We start from the raw sequence: 23,406 nt of genomic DNA on the forward strand, positions 1-23,406 counted from the left end.
CCCCCGCACACACCTGCGGAACAGGGGCGCGAACGGACCCCGCGGCCGGCGCTCCCGACTCGGAGTCTGGGAAGTTCCGGGGCTGCGGCCGGGCGCCCTACCTCCTGTGCGCGCCGCCCTGGGAGTCTGGCCTGTGGCCCAGCGGTGGCCTGAGGAGGCATGGGCCGGGGGACAGGCCATTGGTGTTTATCTTTACACAAAACTTAAAGAGAAATTGAGGTTGATTTTTCTTGGTTTCATGTGACCATGAAAGAGTGCGGGGCGGGGGGATCAAGGAACCAGCCCCAGACGACTCAGGTAATCTGAGAGCAGGCCTGGGATCCACACACAGGTCACACACCCAGACGGAACCACAATGCCTGGCCTTCCTCTTTCCTCAATCCCTATTTAAATTAATCTGGAAGATTTATAAGATTAAAAAGAGTGGTGACAGGAAAGGAGAGAGTATTGGTAGAGGAAGGAAAGTCCATTAAGATTAGGGACAGTTGTAAGGGAGAAGAGAAAAAGAGACAGAATCTGAGAGCCCTGAGATGCATTGAAAGGGGAGCAGCAGCTCAAAGAAAAGAGAAGGGATCATCAGTATTTAAACAGAACACATCCTGTGTGAGTACAAGCTAGTGATCCTTAGTTCAGGAGAAATTGGGAAGTCTGCTCTGACAGTTCAGTTTGTTCAGGGCATTTTTTTTTTTTTTTTTTTTTTTTTTTTTTGAGACGGAGTTTCGCTCTTGTTACCCAGGCTGGAGTGCAATGGCGCGATCTCGGCTCACCGCAACCTCCGCCTCCTGGATTCAAGCAATTCTCCTGCCTCAGCCTCCTGAGTAGCTGGGATTACAGGCATGTGCCACCATGCCCAGCTAATTTTTTGTATTTTTAGTAGAGACGGGGTTTCACCATGTATGGTCTCGATCTCTCGACCTCGTGATCCACCCGCCTCGGCCTCCCAAAGTGCTGGGATTACAGGCTTGAGCCACCGCGCCCGGCTTGTTCAGGGCATTTTTTAAAAAATATGACCCAGTGATAGAAATTTCCTAAACAATGTAAGTTGGCCCTGTAGCCGCAGCTCCGGATCTCGTTTCCACTGCTCTGTGTCCTGTTCGCCTAGACGCCTGGCTTGTGTGGCCCTGTGACCTGCAGGTATTGGAGATCTACAGCTACGACGCCAGGATCCCCTAGAAGCCTAGAAATGGAACCATTGACATTTAGGGATGTGGCCATAGAATTCTCTCTGGGGGAGTGGCAATGCCTGGACCCTGCACAGTGGAATTTATCTAGGAATGTGATGTTAGAGAACTACAGAAACCTGGCCTTCCTGGGCAGACAAGCAACCTCATCAAGCAGCTCCCTGACACCACAGCCAGGTAAATCCACAAAGATGGGGAAAAAACCAGCACAAAAAAGATGAAACCGTCATCAAAGACCAGAACACCTCTTCTCCTTCAAGACATCACAACTCCTCAACAGCGCAGAACCACAACTTGACCGAGGAGTGCGACAAATTGACAGAAAAAGGCTTCAGAAGGTGGCTAGTGAGAAACATTTCTGAGCTAAAGGAACATGTTCTAACTCAAAGCAAAGCAATCAAAAACCTTGAAAAAAGTTAGACAAAATGCTAATTGGAATAACCAGCATAGAGAAGAACATAGACGACTTGATGGAGTTGAAAAACACAGCACAAGAACTATCTGAAGTAAACACAAGTTCTAATAGCCAGATCGATCAAGGGGAAGAAAGGATATCAGAGATTGAAGATCAACTCAATGAAATAAAAAGAGAAGGCAAGACAAGAGAAAAAAGAGTGAAAAGAAATGAACAAAGCCTCCAAGTAATATGGGATTATGTGAAAAGACCTAATCTACGCTCGATCGGTATACCTGAATATGATGGGGAGAATGAATCCAAGCTGGAAAACATGTTCCAGGATATTATCCAGGAGAACTTCCCAAGTCTAGCAAGGCAGTCCAAATTTCAAATTCAAGAAATACAGAGAACTCCCCAAAGATATTCCTCAAGAAGAGCAACCCCAAGGCACATAATTGTCAGATTCACCGGGGTTGAAATGAAGGAAAAAATGCTAAGGGCAGCCAGAGAGAAAGGCCAGGTCACCCACAGAGGGAAGCCCATCAGACTCACAGCAGATCTCTCTGCAGAAACCCTACAAGCCAGAAGAGAGTGGAGGCCAATATTCAACATCCTAAAAGAAAAGAACTTTCAACCCAGAATCTCATATCCAGCCAAACTAAGCTTTGTAAGTGAAGGAGAAATAAAATCCTTTATGGACAAGGAATTATTGAGAGATTTTGTCACCACCAGACCTGCCCTACGAGAGCTCCTGAGAGAAACACTAAGCATGGAAAGGAACAAGTGCCAGTCACTGCAAAAGCAAACCAGTTGGCAAAGACCAAAAATGCAATGAAGAAAATGAGGCAACTAATGGGAAAGAAAACCAGTCAGTAACAAAATGGCAGCATCAAATCACATATAGCAATATTAACATTGAAAGTAAATGGCCTAAATGCTCCAATCAAAAGACACAGACTGGCAAACTGGATAAAAAGTCAGAACCCATGGGTGCGCTGTATTCAGGAAACCCATCTCACATACAAAGACACACATAGACTCAAAATAAAGGGATAGAAGAAGATTTACGAAGCAAATGGAGAACAAAAAAAAAGCAGGGGTTGTAATCCTAGTCTCTGATAAAATGGACTTCAACAAAGATCAAAAGAGACAAAGAAGGACACTACATTATGGTCAAAGAATCAATCCAACAGGAAGAGTTAAGTACCCTAAATACATACGTCCCCAACACAGGAGCACCCAGATACATGAAGCAAGTTCTTAATGACCTAAAACAAGATTTAGACTCCCACACAATAATAGTGGGAGACTTCAACACTCCACTGTCAATATTCGATAAATGAGCAGAAAATTAGCAAGGATATCCAGGACTTGAATGCAGAGCTGGACCAAGTGGACCTAATACACATACATAGAACACTCCACCCCAAATCCACACAATATACATTTTTCTCAGCACCAAATTGCACATACTCTAAAATTGACCATATCATTGGAAGCAAATCACCCCTCAGCAAATGCAAAAGAACAGAAATCATAACAAACAGTCTATCAGACCACAGCGCAGTCAGAATAGGACTCAGGATCAAGAAACACACACAAACCCGCATAACCACTTGGAAACTGAATAACCTGTTTCTGAGTGTCAACTGGAAACTGTCTCAAAGAAAAAAAAAAAAAAGAAAGAAATACTAGACTGCCATAGAATCAACCCAAACGTCCATAAATGATAGATTGGACAAAGAAAATGTGGTACATGTACACCATGGAATACTACGCAGCCATAAAAAACAGGTTTGTGTCCTTTGTAGGGACTTGGATGAATCTGGAAACCATCATTCTCAGCGAACTAATATAAGAACAGAAAGCCAAACACCGTATGTTCTCATTCATAGGTAGGTGTTGAACAACGAGAACATGTGGACTCAGGGAGAGGAGCATCACACACTGGGGGCAGTTGAGGGGGGTAGGGAGAGACAGCAGGGGATGGGAAGGGAGAGGAGGATGGTGAGGGCTAACATGGAGAGAAATACCACATATAGTATGCACCTAAAGTAAATAAATTAATTTTAAAAAATAGCCCGAAGGAAAAAAAAAAAAAAAAAGAAAGAAAGCAAGTTGAAGTGAATTAACAACAGTGTATGCTAGAAATCTTGGATACTGCAGGGACAGAGCAATTTACAGCAATTAGGAATTTGTATATGAAGAATGGACAAGGTTTAACGCTAGTATATTCTATTATAGCTCAATCCACATTTAATGACTTACAGGACCTGAGGGAACAGATTTTATGGGTTAAGGGCACAGAAGACGTTCCAATGATTTTGGTTGACAATAAATGTGACCCGGAAGATGAGCGAGTAGTTGGCAAAGAACAGGGCCGGAATTAGGCAAGACAGTGGTGTAACTGTGCCTTTGTAGAAACTTCTGCAAAGTGAAAGATCAATGCTAATGAGATGTTTCATGACCTGGTCAGACAGATAAATAGAACACCACCAGTGGAAAAGAAGAATCCTAAAAAGAAATTAGGTCTGCTACTCTAAGCCTGTAGTCAACAGCAGCTCTGAGCCAGATTACAGGAATGAAGAACTGTTGCCTGATTCGAAAGTGCCAGCATTTCAGACTTCAAAAAATAAATCTGAAGAGGCTTCTCGCACTGTATACATTATGTGAAGAATTTAGATCTTATATTAGTTTGCACAAGTTCCCTGGAGAAAAAAAATTGCTGTGTATGTATATCTCTTGGAAAATAAGACAATAGTGTTTCTCCTTTGCAATAGCAGTTATAACAGGTGCAAAAATATACTTGACTCTCTTATGATTATACAAAAGAGCATGGATACATTTCAAATGTAAGATATTGGTACTATGATCAAATGATTTTGTATTGACCTTTTGATCATGATTCCTCCCTATCAAGCCCTAAACAGTTGAACCGTTCTATTTCATATGTGTAATATTATGAAATGCCCCCCAACCTCATTGCAGCAGATAATGTTCTTGAGTCATTGACTTCATTTTATATTTTTAAAAATATGGAATATCATTTCTCATTATATTCTAATTAAAATCCTTGTGCAGCCAGGCGCGGTGGCTCACGCCTGTAATCCCAGCACTTTGGGAGGCTGAGGCGGGTGGATCATGAGGTCAAGAGATCGAGACCATCCTGGTCAACGTGGTGAAACCCCTTCTTTACTAATAATACAAAAAACTAGCTGGGAATGGTAGTGCATGCCTGTAATCTCAGCTACTCAGGAGGCTGAGGCAGGAGAATTGCCTGAACCCAGGAGGCGGAGGTTGCGGTGAGCTGAGATCGCGCCATTGCACTCCAGCCTGGGTAACAAGAGCGAAATTCCGTCTCAAAAAAAAAGAACCAGCTATATGTAATTTATGCTAACCACACATGTATAGATACAAAAATATCTCTGGATGAGGGAACTGTGAATGATTTAATTTTATTCATGACTAATTTATATATTTTAAAGTGTTTGCCTAACGGTCATGTAACAAAAAAAATTTGTAGTATTTGTTTGGTGCAAAAGTAATCACGGTTCTTTTCATTAAATTAATGGCAGAAACTTCCATTACCTTTGCACTCACCTAATAATATTAACAAATATTTGTGTGTTTAGGAAACACTTTCCTTGCATTCTTAGTTAAAGGTTGTTATAGCTCGTGTTATACATGAAACCAGTATTCAAGGATGTAGGTTTTTCAGTGTTGCTGAGCTGGTACATAAAATCTGTTGGGATTAAATATAAAATCTATTGGCATTAAACAAAAGCCACACGTACAAGTCTCTGCAAGACAAGCTCTTCTCTACTTTAGAATTTTTTGGGGCCAGGTGTGGTGGCTCATGCCTGCAATCCCAGCACTTTGGGAGGCCAAAATGGGTGGATTGCCTGAGATCACGAATTCAAGACCAGCCCAGACAACATGGTGAAACCAGGTTAGTATTAAAAATACAAAAATTCGGCCGGGTGTGGTGGCGCACGCCTGTAGTCCCAGCTACTCGGGAGGCTGAGGCAGGAGAATAGCTTGTAAACGCAGCACTTTGGGAGGACAAGGCGGATGGATCACGAGGTCAAGAGATCGAGACCATTCTGGTCAATATGGTGAAACCCCATCTCTACTAAAAATACAAAAATTAGCTGGGCATGGTGGCGCATGCCTGTAGTCCCACCTACTCGGGAGGCTGAGGCAGGAGAATAGCTTGAACCAGGAGGCAGAGGTTGCAGTGAGTGGAGATCGTGCTATTGCACTCCAGCCTGGGTAACAAGAGTGAAACTCCGTCTCAAAAAAAAGAGATATTTGTAATTTAAATAAATGTTGTAAATAATAATTGAAACTTTAAATCCAGATTTTAAAAAATTGTCGTTTTGGGCTGGGCACAGTGGCTCGTCTGTAATCCCAGCACTTTGGTCAGGCAGGCAGAACACTTGAGGTCAGGAGTTTGAGACCACACTGGCCAACATGGTGAAACTCCATCTCTACTAAGAACACAAAAATTAGCCAGGTGTAGTGGTGAGTACCTGTAATCCCAGGTACACGGGAGACTGAGGCCAGATAATCCTTTGAACCCGAGAAGTGGAGGCTGCAATGATCCAAGATTGCACCATTAAACTCCAACCTGGGTGACAGAGTGGAATGGAGACAGAGACATTTAAAAAAGAGAGAGAGAGAGAGAGAGAAGGAAAGAAAGAAGGAAGGAAGAAGGAAGGAAGGACGACCAAGGTTACACAAGAAGTACAGATGTCTTTCCTTACTCATGACATGATTACCTATCTAGAAAATCCAATGGAATCTACATAGGAGCTCCTAGAAATGCGTTTAACAAGCTTATAGGAAATAACACACAAAAATCAGTTTTCTATATACTAGTAGTAAACAATTAGAATTGAAATAATCGACATAAAAATATCAAATACTTGCCAGGCGCGGTGGCTCAACCCTGTAATCCCAGCACTTTGGGAGGCTCAGGCAGGTGGATCACAAGGTCAAGAGATCAAGACTATCCTGGTGAACAGGGTGACACCCCGTCTCTATTAAAAATATAAAAAATTAGCTGGGCATGGTAGTGCGTGCCTGTAATCCCAGCTACTCAGGAGGCTGAGGCAGGAGAATTGCCTGAACCCAGGACACGGAGGTTGCGGTGAGCCGAGATCGTGCCACTGCACTCCAGCCTGGGTAACAAGAGCGAAACTCTGTCTCAAAAAAAATAATAATAAAATTAAAAAAATAAAAAAAATCAAATACTTAAGGACAAATTTGACAAAAGATGTTAAACACATGTACACTAAAAGTTACAAATTTTAGACAATTAGATAAAAATTCATGGAATAGACTAGACTCACTCTCAGTTATGTCTACTAGCTGATACGTTAAGATGTTAATTTTCTCCATACTAATATAAAAAGATATAACACATAATCCCATCAAAATCACACCATCTTTTTTTTTAACACAAGTTTTTCCAAAAGTCACCTATTTTTCATCAATTGAAAGATATTAATCCCTGAATTAACCGAATAAACCTAAGGAGGAAAATATGGAACTAAGTTAATACAGATTCTGAGCCTAGAGATCAGTTCCCAAAGAGAAGTGAAGGACAGTAGCTGACTACACTAGAGAGTACTCTGTCCAGTGGAACAGAACAGATGTTCTACTGATTGTGTGTGTACAGTAAGTAAGTGTGTGTGTGGCAGAGGAGGATGTAAGAGTGCCATCTCTTATTTTTTTTTTTTTCAGACGGAGTTTCACTCGTTTCCCAGGCTGGATTGCAAATCATGGCACAATTCAGCTCACTGCAATCTCTGCCTTCTGGGTTCAAGCAATTCTCCTGCCTCAGCCCAATGAATAGCTGGGATCACAGGCATGTGCCACCATGCACGGCTAATGTGTTTGTATTTTTAGTAGAGATGGGGTTTTACCATTTTGGCCAGTCTGGTTTCAACCTCCTGATCTCAGGTGATCCGCCCACTTCACCCTCCCAAGTGCTAGGATTAAGGGCATGAGCTACCATTTCATTTTCTAGAAAACTAAGGTAGTCCTGACAAAGACATACTGAATAAAAAATAGGTACTTAGAAATATTGAGGTAGACAGATGAAAGGGAAAAGTGGCATTGGGCATTGAGGTTCATGCTGGTAATCCCAGTGCCTTAGGAGGCTAAGGCATGAGAAATGCTTGAGGTCACACGTTCAAGACCAGCCTGGGCAAAATAGAAATTAAAAAAAAAAATAATTAGCCAGGCTCGGTGGCTAAAGCCTGTAATCCCAGCACTTTGGGAGGCTGAGGAGGGTGTATCACGAAGTCAAGAGATCGAGACCAACGTGGTCAACATGGTGAAACCCCATCTCTACTAAAAATACAAAAAATCAGCTGGGCATGGTGGCGCATGCCTGTAATCCCAGCTACTCAGGAGGCTGAAGCAGGAGAATTGCCTGAACCCAGGAGGCGGAGGTTGCGGTGAGCCGAGATCGTGCCATTGCACTCCAGCCTGGGTAACAAGAGCGAAACTCCAGCTCAAAAAAAGAAATTATTTAAAAAAAAAAGTTGGTCAGGTGCAGTGGCTTACACCTCTAATCCCAGCACTTTGGGAGGCTGAGGCAGGCATATCACAATGTCAGGAGTTTAAGACCAGCCTGATCAACATGGTGAAACCACAACTCTACTAAAAATACAAAAATTAGCCAGGTGTGGTGGTGCGTGCCTGTAATCCCAGCTACTCAGGAGGCTGAGACAGGAGACTCGCTGGAACCCAGGAGGCAGAGGTTGCAGTGAGCTGAGATTGCGCCATTGCACTACAGCCTGGACGACACAATCATTAATAAAGACTTAATCATTCTTAAAGGAAAAAAAATAAGCAATACTGAAGAAACATTATAGGGCTTCTATTGGCAATAACTGGAGTAATAATTTTTTTTTACATAATACATTTCTTTAGTATATATTTTTAGTATTTTATTTCAGGATTTCTAAAGTAGTTTGTCTTTGACCCATAATTTGTTATTAAGTAGGTCCTATCATCACATTTTTTAGTGCTGAAACTGACATATAAACAATTCTGCGGTTTCTTTGGTGGGAAAAATAGCAGAAAATACAGAATTAGCAAAACTAGATTCACTGGCTCTATCATGTTTGCTAGGTGTAAAAAAAATGACAGTTTTCAAACAGCTATTTATTCACAATCTTTTACTCTAGAAATTTTAAGAGGTTTTGAGTCCATTCCAGTATAAAAATAAGGCCAAAGTGGCCCTGTAAAATCATCATTAAAAGTATACAGTAGAGAGCTATCATTCACATTATAAAAGGAAATCTCACTCATTTCATAGTCTAAAAAAATGCCAATCTTACTAGGTGCTACTTTTGGCAGCGGATTAATTTCCTCATGACCCAATACAATATAATTATCCCGACCAGATCGCCGAATTCCCCACAATCCATTCTGTACTAATGTTGGTGAGCGCTTCCTCCTTCTGGGAAGAGAGTCATCACAGACACCAAGGATCCATTCAGGCTTGTCTTTCACTTCTACTTCCCAGTACTGCCGGCCACTACTATAGCCCTTAGAACCCACAACAGCTGGGAGGCGATAAAATCTTCTTGGGTTTGAAGGTAAGTTTTGCACTGTATTTCCATAGCGCACAGTTTTCCTATCTGCTGACACTACAAGTTTATGATGTGCTGTTTCAGGATCTAGAATTACATCTACTTGAAATCGCTTGATAATTTTCTATAGGCCAGAATATTGTGGAGGCAGACGGTAACCGTATTCTTTTAATCTGAATGAAAAAGGTTCAGGGAATTTGAAATTTTTGTATCTGTGATAGATATCCTTAACATTTGCCAGTAATTCCAGTCCTGACTTTACATATGTGCTCTCTATCTCCTTTAGTAGATATTTTAATGAGGAGGTATGATCTGAGAATTTTCTTAGGCTTTCATTTAGTTGTGCTAAAATATCCGTCTCTTCAGCTTGTAATTGCCCAAGAACAGTCTCTTGCTCCTTTTGGAGAAATAACCTAAGTTGCTCAAATTCAGACCTGACTTCTTCTTCCTTATGTTTTACCTTTTTCTTCAGTTCTAACGATTTTCTGGTTTGTACAGTTATGATTTTTTCAGTTAGTTCCACTCCCTCCTTCCATGCAGCATTGTATTCCTCCAATTTTTTCCTGTGATGGGAGGCAGCCTTCTTTCTGGGCCGAACACAGTGAAGCTGGTGATCAGTGGAGAAACGGCACCTTGGACATAAAAGCTCTAGGTCTTCCCGACAGAAAAAGGTCAAAACCTGATTATGCTTCTTACATACATGCTTCTCTTCCTGCCGCTTTCTCTTGCTTCTTATCTGGAGTTGCTTAGCAATTTCAGTCAAATGACCCAGTTGAGGATTGCTTGTCAATTTCCTTTCGGGACAGCAAAAGTGGCAAAAAGGGCAGGGAAAGCAAGTAATCCAGACAGACGGGACAGCTAGCCACTGCTTGAAGGTCAGCCATTGAGCCTTGAACAAAGATGGTAGGTAAAGTAATTATTTTAATAAGGCCTAGCTCTCTAGACTTAAGTCCCAGTAAGCAGTACATATCTTCCCCCAGACTTTGAAATTTGAATTGGCTTTCAGTTTTACTGCTTTGGCATGTAGATGGCAGCTTCTAGAAACTTCTCAGCTCCTTAGCTTCAGAGTCTACGGCCATGAATACTTCACAGCCTGCGGCCTATTGCACATTTCAACGTATTAGCTGGGTTGCTGCTCTTCCCTCTTAATGAAATAAAGTCAAGTTTTCCTCAAGAAAGTAGACTCAGGTCTAAGATAAGGAATCCTCCCTATGAGTGAGAAAAGACAAAACATTACAAATCTGATTACATAATCACAAATGTATTAAACATTCACACAGGAATCATCAAAGAATGCTGAAATCACTGGGTGGATGTTCTTGGAGAAACAAGATATTAATATCGCAGAGATTCGCACCATACATTACTTACACACACACACACACACACACACACACACACACACACACAATGTTAAAAATGTGGAACAAACTTACGTGCTTCTTGGTAGAATGCAATGGCAACTTTACAGCATTGCTCATATCATAGTCTTTCCAAAAATATTGACTTTCAAGCTAACCATGAGAAAATTAATTCAGATTGTGGAGCAATCCTACTAGACAACTGGTATGTATTCTATAAAATTGTCAATTATACGAAAAACAATCATAAAAAAGATTTCCAGATTTAAGGAGAGGAAAGAAACGTGAAAAATACAACATGTGATATCTGATTGGATCTGAAATCTTGAAATTTAACAGCAACAACAACAAAGAACTAAAAAAATGCTGGAAACAGGCCCGGTATGGTGGCTAACACCTGGAATCACAACACTGAGGGGCCAAGATGTATGACTCCCTTGCAGCCAGGGGTTCAAGACCAGCTTGATCAACATGGTGAAACTCCATCTCTACTAAAAATACAAAACATTAGCTGGGCAAGGTGGCATGTGCATGTAATCCCAGCTGCCTGAGAGACTGAGGCAGGAGAATCACTTCGCTGGACCCTGGGAGATACAGGTTGCAGTGAGCCGAGATTGTAGGACAACACTAAACCGTGGGCACTAGAGTGAAACCATATATTAAAAAAAAGAAAGAAAGAAAGAAGAGAAAGAAAGAAAAGAAAGAAAGAAATAAAGAAAGAAGGAAGGAAAGAAAGATAAAGAGAGAATTGGGAAGAAATAAATGTAAGAAACTTAGTATGGACTCCATCTCACATAATGTTCTACCAGTGTTAAATTAGGTACAATAAAATTATAGTAAAAAATAAATGGCTTCGCCGGGCGCGGTGGCTCAAGCCTGTAATCCCAGCACTTTGGGAGGCTGAGGTGGGTGGATCATGAGGTCAAGAGATCGAGACCATCCTGGTCAACATGGTGAAACCCCGTCTCTACTAAAAATATAAAAAATTAGCTGGGCATGGTGGTGCGTGCCTGTAATCCCAGCTACTCAGGAGGCTGAGGCAGGAGAATTGCCTGAACCCAGGAGGCAGAGGTTGCGGTGAGCCGAGATCGCGCCGTTGCACTCCAGCCTGGGTAACAAGAGCGACACTCCATCTCAAAAAATAAATACATAAATAAATGGCTTCATTGTTAGGAGATACATATTAATACACAGCAGGAAGCCATCTGGAAATCTGAAACCTTCAGAAATTTCCACAATTAACAAAATATATAGCCAAGCATGGTAGCTCACACCTTTAATCCCAGCACTTTTTAAGGCCAAGGTGGGCAGATCACCTGAGGTCGGGTGTTTGAGATCAGCCTGACAGAGATACCCCGTCTCCACTAAAAATAAAAAGTGAGCCAGGTGTGGTGGTGCATGCCTGTAATTCCAGCTACCCAGGAGGCTGAGGCAGGAGAATTGCTTGAACCTAGGAGGTGGAGGTTGCAGTGGGCTGAGATGACACCATTGCACTCCAACCTGGGTGACACAGAGAGACTGTGTCTCAAACAAACAAAAACATAAATAAACAGAGAAAACATGAATGTAACAAACAGTTAACAATGGGGTGAATCCAGGAAAAAAGTATAAGGATACCCAGCCTTTCAAACTTTCTTTAGGTCTGATGCTTTCAAAATAAAAGTGAGGGATCAAGACTTCCTGGTTTGCTTTCAAGACACCTACAGGTACCTGATTTTAAGCAAGTCAGATTCCTCCATCAAACCTTGCAAGCTACCTAACCCAGCCTGACTAACATGGAGAAACTCCATCTCCACTAAAAATACAAAATTAGCCCAGTGTGGTGGTGCATGCCTGTAATCCCAGCTACCCGAGACACTGAGGCAGGAGAATCACTTGAACCTAGGAGTCAGAGGTTTAGTGAGCTAAGATCATGCCATTGCACTCTAGCCTGGGCAACAAGGGTGCAACTCTGCTCTCTCTCTGTCTCTCTGTCTCTGTCTCTGTCTCTGTCTCTGTCTGTCTCTCTCTCTCTCTCTCTCTCTCTCTATATATATATATATGGCCAGGCTGGTCTGAACTCCTGACCTCAGGTGATCCACCCACCTCGGCCTCCCAAAGTGCTAGGATTACAGGCATGAGCCACCGTGCCCGGCCGGCCAAAGGAACTTTCTGCTAGATCTCTTGTCATCTGAAACCAAACAAGAGCCATGAATTGCATTTGCTTATTAGTTCTTTTAAATCTTTTTCAATCTAGAAAAATGTTCCCTGCCTCCACCTATGTCCTAGACTACCCCACATTCAAGATTTGCCAATGGCTTTACTGGTTCTTTTTTTTTTTTTTTCACGAGGTAGAGCCTTGCTCTGTTGCCCAGTTGCAGGATCTTGGTTCATTGCAGTCTCTACCTCCTGGGTTCAAGTGATTCTCCTGCTTCAGCCTCCTGAGTAGCTGGGACAACAGGTATACACCACCACACCCAGTTAATTTTTGTATATTATGTGGAGATGGGTTTTCGCCATGTTGTCCAGGCTGGTCTTGAACTCTGGACTGCAGGTGATCTGCCTGCCTCGGCCTCCTAAAGTGCTGGGATTACAGACATGAGCCACTGCTCCCAACATGCCTATTGCTTGTTGACATCAATTAATTTGTACCTCAGGCCTTCACTCTTTAAACAAATTACATGTTTCCCCTCTTTATAACCTGTTAATAACTCCCCATAAGTCACAACAAAGTTTTTCACCCTGAGCTCACCATTCAGAGCCCTCTGTATTTCATTATCTTCATCTGGCTACAGTGCCCTAAAGTACTTAACAAAAACAAATAAACATGGGTATCTTGCTTTCCCTCTTCTGCACAAACCACTTTCTGCTTAGATTACCCTACTCTCACTTCTTTCCTAGGACTGTTTTGCAACTAGAGACTCAGCACAAGTGACATGTCCTCAAGGATAATTTATTATATGTCAGGCACTATGCTAAAGATCTTCCATATAGACAGGTTCAACCAAACCGTCGGAATAACTCCATCAGTTAGGAGCTATCATCCTCACTTAGAGATGTAAAAGCCGAGTCCACAAGAATTTGAACACGCTTACCCATCATTACGCTGATTGGCATAGCCACTGGCATGATAATCACTAAGTTGTAGCGCTCCTTCCTTACACTCCCAGAGCAGCCTATGCTTCTCTCTATATGAAACCACCTTACATCTTTCATATTTGATATGCTCAGTTGTTCATACTTAATAATGTCTCCCAAATATTTTAACAGGGAATAATGCACTTACTGGTCCAACATTACAATGGTGAAAACAGGGAACATAGAAATTGAAAGCTAACAATTCCTAACAGAATTGGGTTTTCATCCAACTCTAACACTTTGCTATCTACAGGTACTTGGTCAACTTGGTCAAGTTAAATTCTGAGTTTCACTTTTCAGAAAGTAGGAAATAATACTGTCTCAGGTTTTAAGCATAAATGAATAAATTACGTAAGTTTTAGAAGTGTGTTAATACAGCCAGGCGCGGTGGCTCAAGCCTGTAATCCCAGCACTTTGGGAGGCCGAGACGGGTGGGTCACGAGGGCAAGAGATCGAGACCATCCTGGCCAACATGGTGAAAGCCCTTCTCTAAAAAAGAAAAAGAAAAAAATTAGCTGGCAATGGCAGCACATGCCTGTATTTCCAGCTACTTGGAAGGCTGTGGCAGAAAAATCACTTGAACTTGGAAGACAGAGCTTGCAGTGAGTGGAGATCTTGCCACTGTACTCCAGCCTGGGCGACAGAGCAAGGCTCCGTCTCAGTAAAAAGCCACATTGACATTTTAACCTGAAAGCTGTTGTGTCTTAATAAGGTTGTTAATCCTCAAATGATTAGTAAAGGTAGTAACTTCCAAAGGCTCACTGCAGTAACGGTGTGCTTCAGAAAATTGTCCTATACTAATTGTGGAATAAAACAGAAGTTTCCAAATTTTAAAATACATCATTTATTTTAAATAACCCTCCGTATCTACAAGTTCAGCATCCACTAACACAATCAACTTTGGAAAGAATTGAAAATACATATTCCTGGGATGCAGAATCTCCATCCACTGGTCATGAGCATTCATATGGACTCACGGCCAGGAATGGTGGCTCAGGCCTGTAATCAAGAACTTGGGAGGCCAAGGTGGGCAGATCGGTGAGCCCAGAAGTTCAAAACCAGCCTGAGCAACATGGAAAAATCCCATCTCTACAAAATCCCATTTCTACAGAAAAAAAGAAAACAAATATAAAGAACGCTGTCTCTTACAAATCGCTCTTCCCATCTGCCCACACAGTGTGGCTATGGTGACTCCCAATACTTGCTTAATACTTTCAAATGGGTACTTTCGCGCAGAATAAGAAAGTTGGAATGTGCTCGGTTTCCTGCCTGGAGCTCAGCCTGTGCGGGGATTGGCGAGTCCTCCGGAAGTGGGCGGGGCGGGCCTGCGCATGCTCCGTGACCCTGGGTGCAGGGAGAGTGTGAAGCTTTGAGAGCTGCGGCGGCCTCCTCAATGATCAGGGCCCAGTTGGCCCCAAGTGGCATTTAATTCCCCGGGGTACCTCTTTGGATTCTCACCATTTTTTATTTATATGAGCAAACTTGAGGGTCCAAGTGAGGCTGCAAGCTGGTTAAAAGCTTCACCAGCACAGCGTCCCCTCCCAGATGGTGAGGGAGGGGAGTGCTTTGCTGGGTCAAGTGCTTCCCATAGCCTGCGGCCGCAGCGTGGAGTCGTTGAGCTTCCTCCACCCGTGAAAGAGGAACAGACGTGCCTGTGGCTCAGTTTGCATCACAGTGGCTGACTGGGTGGATCTCTCACACCCTGTGGGATTGTGCTCCACCCTACCAACTCAGGTTCACCTCAGGAAGTGACATTGGCGTTGGAATTTCAGGTATGAAGAGGCATTCGTTGGACAAATTCCATGGTCAAAGTCTTCAAGGCTGAAAGAAGAGCTAATGTGGAGACACTCCACATTAGAGAATTTAGTACAGAGCCGGGCGAGGTGGCTCACGCCTGTACTCCCAGCCCTTTGGGAGGCTGAGGCAGCGGATCACCTGAGGTCAGGAGCTCCAGACCAGCCTGATTGATGTGGTGAAACCCTGCCTTTTTAGAAAAGTTTAGTACAGGCCGGGCATGGTAGTTTACACCTGTAATCCAAGCCCCTTGAGAGGCAGAGGTGGGAGGATCGCTTGAGGCCAGGAATTCAGGATAAACCTGGGTAACATAGCCAGACACTGCCTATACAAAAACATGCTTTTTTTTTTTTTTTTTTTTTTTTTTTTTTTTTTTTTTTGAGACAGAGTGTGGCTCTGTTGCCCAGGCTGGTTGTAGTGGTGTGATCTCAGCTCACTGCAATCTCTGCTTCCCAGCTTCAAGCAATTTTCCTGCCTCAGCCTCCCAAGTAGCTGGGACTACAGGCGCATGCTGCCATGCCCAGCTATTTTTATTGATTGATTGATTGATTTTGTATTTAAGTAGAGATGGGGTTTTACCACGTTGCCCAGGTGGGTCTCAAACTCCTGAGCTCGGGCAATCCGCCTGCCTCAGCCTCCCAAAGTGCTAGGATTACAGCTGTGAGCCATTCCGTCCAGCCAGAAATGGTAATTTTTAAAAAACTTGGTCGAAGAGGAACTGAACGAGGTCATTTGGCTGACACTAAAGCGTGGCTGTTGCAAGAAGTAGAAAAGATGGAAAATGGCTTTTGTGAGGCTTATGAGATTGGCAAGTATCAATGTTACAAGGAACTTTAGGCAAAGTTGAGGATTTTGGTTTTTGTCAAATGCAAAGAAAAGCCAGTAAAGGATTTTAAACATGACGTAATAAGAATGGAATGGTGAAATAACGACTGTTTCCAATTCAGGAAGAAGACCTGTTGATGCTTTTAATAGATCCTAGAAAGGATGTGTGGTGGACAGTTGATTAGAGGTGTGACCCAGACAATCAACAGATAAAGAAAAGTCCTGGTTGGTCAACTTTTTGAAATTCCAGTGGCGGCTGACAAAGAAAGAAAAAGAGATACTAGGGGCAGCAGCTTCCCCCATATTACTTTGCGGTTAGTGAGTGCATCGTTTATTTATTTATTTGTAAATTTCCCCCAGGCTGGCGTGCAATGGCACCGTCCTGGATCACTGCATTATCCACGTCCCAGGTTCAGCCTCCTGTGTTACAGTGATTCTCCCCCATTAGCCTACCGAGTGCCTGGGATTACAGATTTGCACCACTATGCCCAGATGTTTTTGTGGGTTTTTTGTTGTTGTTGTTGTTGTTGTTGTTGTTGTTGTTGTTTTAAATATGGGGTTTCACCATGTTGGTCAGGTTGGTCTTCAACTCCTGACCTCAGGTGATCTGCCTGCCTTGACCTCCAAAGTGCTTGGATTACAGGCGTGAGCCACCATGCCCGGCCTGTTTTTCTGTTTTTACTACAGACAGGAGTTTCACTGTGTTGGCCAGACCGATCTCAAACGCCTGGGCTCAAGTGATCCACCTGCCTCAGGCTCCCAAAGTACTGGGATGACTTACAGACATGAGCCAGCATGCCCATCCTTTATATGATGTATTTTAAATTGAAACGATGCAGCCAGTCACAGTGGTTTCTTTACCTCTCACAGTATGTGACAGAAAAATTACTTAAGATACCCAAAGAATTATAAATATTTCTATTATAATGACACATACGTATGTATATCTAATGCAGCACTATTGACAATAACAAAGACTTGGAACCAACTCAAGTGCCCATCAGAGATAGACTGAAAAAAGAAAATGTGGAACATTTACTCCATGGAATACTATGCAGCCATAAAAAAGAATGAGATCATGTCATTTTCAGGGACATGGAAGAAGCTGGGAGCCATCATTCTCAGCAAACTAACACAGGAACAGAAAACCAAACACTGCATGTTCTCACTCATATTAGTGGGAGTTGAACAATGAGAATACAAGGACGCAGGGAGGAACACCACAGACGAGGGCCTGTTGGGGTTTGGGGTTGAGGAGATGGAGAGCATTAGGACAAATACTGAATACAGGAGGGGCTTATAACCTAGATGATGGGTTGATAGGTGCCGGAAACCACCGTGGCACATATTTACCTATGTAGCAAATTTGCACATTCTGTATATGTATCTCAGAACTTAAAGTTAAAAGAAAAAAAAAAAAAATTACTTAAGAGACCAGGCCTGGTGGCTGCTGCCTGAAGTCCCAGCACTTTGGGAGGCCGAGGTGGGTGATCTCTGGAGGTCCCAAGTAAATAAATAAATAAATAAATACATAAATACTTAATATAGGAACCCCCTCAATATGACACTGAATCCTGCAAGGCTGACTATGCCTCACTGGGTACAGCATAATTTAACAGGATACGGTCCACCTGCTAGATGCTAATTAACCTGAAGAGATGTAATTTAATTATTTTTCTGGAGCAGTTGCTCTTAAGAATTTTCTTCTTCCCTGTGAGAAGAGTTCAGAAGCAATCTGGCTTTCAGCCATACTCATCCACTGAGACTGTGCCAAGTGTATCAATCATCAGCCAAGGAATATTTTTCATGCCTGTCACATTCTAAGATGCTTTGTAGCTGTGCTCTGTGTCTGTTCCATCTGGATTTAGCAGATCACTCTCCTTCTTCATGTCAATATGTGTATATACATAAAGGTCTGCAAGGACACGTGACAGACTTTTTGCAGGTAGTATGAAATATGTATGTATGTGTATATGTGTGTGTGTACCTATGTGTGCCTGTGTACTTCTGCAGGTTAGAGAAAGAAAGTAAAGCGTGGTGGTGAACGCTTCACTTTAGAACCAGGCTTCCAGGAGTTCAAACCCATGCTCTGTCCTCTTCCATCTGTGTGACCTCAGCAGTTATCTTTTTTGGTAAATAAAAGGAGGGATGGGGCAATAACAGTTTAACTTACGTTTTAGATGTATGAGGTCTAAATGAATTTTCATGAGTTAAAGCACTTTGAATAGGCTCACACATGGTAAATGTAGTGTACAAAATATAAAAAAGATATATTTTGTTAATATATACCTGCTGATTATCTATACATTCATTTGAAAAAGTTTTTTTTTTTTTTTTTTTGCAACAGCTGGGGTTGCAAGAAAAAAAAAAATTTTTTTTTTTCTGTTTTTCTCTGAAGACAGGGAAGTGGTCAGGTGAGATGGCTCATGCGTATAATCCCAGCAATTTGGGAGGCCAAGGCAGACAGGTCACCTGAGGTCAGGAGTTTGAGGCCAGCCTGGCCAACATGGCAAAACTCCATCTCTTCTAAAAATACAAACATCAGTTAGGCATGGTGGCAGGTGCCTGTAATCACAGGTACTTTGGAGGCTGAGGCTGGAGAATCACTTCAGCCCAGAACGTAGAGGTTGCATTGAATGAAGATTAGGCCACTACACTCTAGCCTGGGCAACAAGAACAAAATTCTATCTCAATATTTATTATTAATAATGTTTTCAACTGTTATTTGTATATTTATCTCTTCTATTTTGTCAGTGTTCATCAATTTGGATCTTTTTTGTGTTTGAGACAGTTTCATTCTTGTTGCCCAGGCTGGAGTGAAATGGTATCAGCTCGTCTCATTGCAACCTCTAACTTCCGGGTTCAGGAGATTCTCCCACCTTGCCTTAGCCTCTTAAGTAGCTGGAATTTCAGGTGCCCACCACCACACCCAGTCAATTTTTGTATTTTTAGTGGAGATGGGATTTCTCCATGTTGGCCAAGCTGGTCTCAAACTCCTGACCTTGTGATCCACCCACCTCATCCTCTCAAAGGCTGAGATCAGAGGTGTGAGCCAATGCACCCAGCCCGATCATTTGTTACTTGGTTTGTAAATGCCTTTTTGATGTAATGTGTATTTTGTCTGATGACCACTGCTCTCTTTTGGCTTGTTTCCATGGAATACCTTTTTCATTCATTCACTTTCAACCTGTTTGTGTCTTTGGATTTAAAGTGAATTTCTCTTTAGACCATATATATGAGAATCATTTTAGACTTAATTCTGCCAATCTGCCTTTGAAGAAAGAATTTAAGCCATTTACATTTAAAATAATAACTGATAAGAGGGGATTTACTTTTGTCATTTTACTGTTTGTTTTCTAAAGGCTGTGTAGCGTTTTTTTTTTTTTTTCTCATTATTTCCATGCATAGCTGATGCTAAGATAAAAGCTAAAATTGACTGACGTTAATGGCAATTTATCCTCCAAGACTTCCCCTGGAATTTGCAAGCCTTAAAAAGACTGCAAAGACCAGGCGTGGAGTCTCATGCCTGTAATCCCAGCACTTCGAGGGGCTGAAGCTGGAGGATCACAAGGTCAGGTGTTCAAGACAGTCTGGTCAACATGGTGAAATCATGTTTCTACTCAAAATACAAACAAAAATTAGCTGGGTGTGGTGGTGCATGCCTGTAAAACCAGCTACTCTGCAGGCTGAGGCAGGAGAATTGCTTGAACCTGGTAAGTGGAGGTAGCAATTAGCTGAGATAGGGCCACTGCTCTCAATCTGGGTGACAGAGGGAGCCCCCGTCTCACACACACACACACACACACACACACACACACACACACACAATACTCCGGAGTTCCAAAACAGTTTTATCAGTGAGATTTTGTTAGTGCAACTGATGTCTAAGTAGGGAAAAATGATTCTTGGTTTTCCTATTTCTCTATCTTCCAAGAATTCTTCCCTGTTGCTTATTTCAATGTGTTTTTTTCTTCTATTAAACTGTATTCATGAGTTGTTATGGTGAAATCTCATCTCTACTAAAAATACAAAAATTAGCCAGGCATGGTGACAGGCACCAAATAATGTGTCACCCCAAAATTATGTATTTTTGAAAATTCATACGTTTAAGGCCTCATTCTTAGGGCTTACATTCTTACATTCAAAAAAAATTTTTTTCATTCTATATTTTCTTAAATTCAAATTTTCTTTACATTCTTAAATACAAAATTCATGTGTTTAAGCCCTAATCTGAACTTAATGACTTCTCAACGGTGCCACCTTTATATTTTGCACAGTGAAAAAATATGAAGGTGGTGCCTTTGTGGAGGTTGTTAGGTTTAGATGAGTTCATGAGGGTGGGGTCCCCATGATGGGATTAGTGGCCTTATCAGAAGAGGAAGAGAGACCTGAGCTCTTTCTGTGCACACAAGTAAGAGAGAAAAGGCATCAGAGTGAAACCTATCTTGCTGGCACATTGATCTTGGACTTCCTAGTGTCCATAATATGGAGAAACAAATGTCTGTTTTTAGGCCACCCAATGATGGTGTCTTGTTATGGTAGCCAAAACAACTTAAATCATGATAAATCAAGTTTGCAGAATTTTGTAAGCTTTTATCGTGAATTATTAAACTGAAGGTGGTCTTGAGGACCTCCTGAACTTGTAGTGGTGATTAGAAAGATTTTGCTTCAGTTGGGTGTGGAGGCTCAGGCCTATAATCCCAGCACTTGGGAAGTCAAGGCAAATGGATCACCTGAGGGCAGGAGTTTGAGAGCAGCCTGACCAACATGGTGAGACCCTGTCTCTAATAAAAATACAAAAATTAGCCAGTCGTGGTGGCAAGCACCTGTAATTCCAGCTACTCAGGAGGCTGAGGTGGGAGAATTGCTTGAACCTGAGAGGCAGAGGTTGCAGTGAGCCAAGATCACACCACTTCACTCCAGCCAGGGCAACAGAGGGAGATTCTGTCTCAAAAAAAAAAAAAGAAAGATTTTGTTCTCTGCAATGCTAATCTGAGAGTGTGCAGAAGAGATTATACAGTTTGTGTAATATTCTAAGTGTGGATGTACAGTGAATTACTTCAGTTGTTGGACTGTTAAAAAAATTTACAAGATTTTTACTATTGTATGTAATATTATGGTGAAATGTGACACATATGCATTTTTAAATTACATTTTTCATAACAACACTTATCATGAGACCTACCCACTCAACTAGGCTTCAAGTGTATAATATCCTATACTTGCTCATAAGTACAATGTTCTACAGCAGGTCTGTAGAGATTACTTATCTTGTTTATCTAAAATGGAATGCTTGTTGACTCGTAACTTTCCATTTCTACTACTCCCAACCCTTGGCAAACACCATTCCCCTCAGATTTTATGAATTTAACTCTTTTTTTTTTTTTTTTTTTTTTTTTTTTATGTTTCTAAAAGTACTGAGTTTATTTTAAAGCATAACATCGTTTGAATCTCATGAAACAAAGCCATCTCTTCATTAAACATTGATTTTGGCAAAAAGTAAGACTAGCATACAATAGTTATATATGAAAAAGTAGTTTAAAGTAAGAGGTGTTTGCTTTTAGTAGTAAAGTAGTATGAAACTAAAGTACTATATAAATCTACTGTGTTCTTTATTTAGGCCATGTTTCCTGTCCTTTTAGAAGTCTTCAGACTTAATATTTTAAAAGTTGCTGTTTTTATTTGATACTTGTACTTTTTGCTGGAATAGAAGCATAGAAAAGATTCTCACTGCTTAAGGCTAATATACTCATGCAATACATCGTTAAACTGAAATAAGAAGGTAAGATATCTTAGGAATAATAGCATTTATGATTGCAAGTTTTTTTTAAAGGGGCAAAACTACTAAGATTTGTTTTAGCAAAAACTCAAGGGAAACCAATCTTGGGAAATAATCGCCAACTTATTTTATAAGAGTTTTTTAAAAATCTAATCTCTTTGCTAGAGAATGCCATTTTAAGCTTACTTGGCATCCCACTTCCATGATATGCATATGCATATTTCACTGAGACAATCAACTTGGAAATATCGTTCCATCATAGCTGTTAAACAAGGAACTTGTCCACTGAATGAATCTATTGTTTTTTTTAATGTGTAGAAAGGCATCTATTCTGATCACTGCAATATGCAATAAAGGCTACATTTAGAAGCTTGGAAAATCTGTGGCTCAATACGTAAAATTTTCATCTACAAAAGAATGGGAATGTTATAATTACCATAGGAAATTACGGCGTTTAACATATCATAAACATTACCTGCAAGTACTTTTTAAACACAATAATATAGCATCAGAAAGGTACATATTCTTGTTCACTAAAATTAATGAGGCAACGTAGGAGTAAGAGACAGGTTATTTTTCTCTCCTCTCCCCACCTTTTAACATAGGGCCAGAGATACACTTAAGCTGCCATAAAAATGGCAAAAAAGGAGGGAAGGATATTTTCTCTGTAAAAATCATTGGTGTACACAGGACGTTTTGGCAGGTAACAGCACTATGTCTATGATGTCTACTTATTCATATAATTTTATGTTAATATCCCATTCTCCTCACCATAATGCTCAAATTTTAATTTTGTATTCATTTTGAATGTTTGCATGTGAAAACACCAACTAATCTATTATTTCAACATTAAGCTTATTTATTTTGAAGCAAAGCTAATTCCGCTATTTTATAAAAGCAGTGGAGACTCATTTATCAGGACGCTTAAAGCACAGTGCTTAAGGTTCATGCTTGCTGCTTTGCTTGCACTTCTGCTTCCTTTGAACCAGGTGGGGCTGTCAGGCCTAAGAAGGCATACACTGCATTATTTTCTCTGGCTTCAAAGAAGGCATCATAGTCACCTCGGTACTGGCTTTCATTGAAAATCTGAGGCGGCAGGGGGTACCCTGTGGCTGGTCGACTATTTTCAGGTACATTTTCTCTCATCCACTTCCGATTCTCTTCGTTGGCTGCAATATCTTTTTCTTCGAATCCTATTTTGTTGGCTTCTAGGAAACCAAGCACATCCTGCTGTTTCTTCTTAATCGCCGTAGAGCCAGAGGAAGATGCGATATACACACGGATCACCATCCTGGGAACAGCGGCTGCGGTTGTTTGGGTCCTGAAAAGGGCTGTGGAGCAG

At 41.5% G+C, this 23,406-nt stretch overlaps 2 protein-coding genes and 1 pseudogene across 2 annotated transcripts in view; 1 reads left to right on the forward strand and 2 right to left on the reverse strand.

Moving 5' to 3' along the window:
• The first annotated feature begins 246 nt into the window (after positions 1 to 246).
• LOC141583868 (ras-related protein Rap-1A-like) lies at positions 247 to 4,218 on the forward strand (annotated as a pseudogene).
• A 4,539-nt stretch (positions 4,219 to 8,757) lies between these two features.
• On the reverse strand, positions 8,758 to 15,091 carry LOC141583869 (tripartite motif-containing protein 60-like). The gene is given in 2 exon segments (XM_074395682.1): positions 8,758 to 10,077; positions 14,879 to 15,091. Coding segments are annotated over 2 exon segments (1,533 nt in total).
• Positions 15,092 to 21,896: 6,805 nt separating this feature from the next.
• LOC141584045 (adapter SH3BGRL) overlaps positions 21,897 to 23,406 on the reverse strand; it is a 1,540-nt gene continuing 30 nt past the window's right edge. Inside the window, exon 1 of the mRNA XM_074396763.1 lies at positions 21,897 to 23,406. This exon is cut by the window's right edge and continues 30 nt beyond it. Within this exon, the coding sequence (XP_074252864.1) occupies positions 23,010 to 23,354 (345 nt within the window). The 5' untranslated portion in view covers positions 23,355 to 23,406 and the 3' untranslated portion in view covers positions 21,897 to 23,009.

This window comes from Saimiri boliviensis, chromosome 3, assembly GCF_048565385.1.
Source record: "Saimiri boliviensis isolate mSaiBol1 chromosome 3, mSaiBol1.pri, whole genome shotgun sequence".
Lineage (NCBI taxonomy): Eukaryota > Metazoa > Chordata > Mammalia > Primates > Cebidae > Saimiri > Saimiri boliviensis.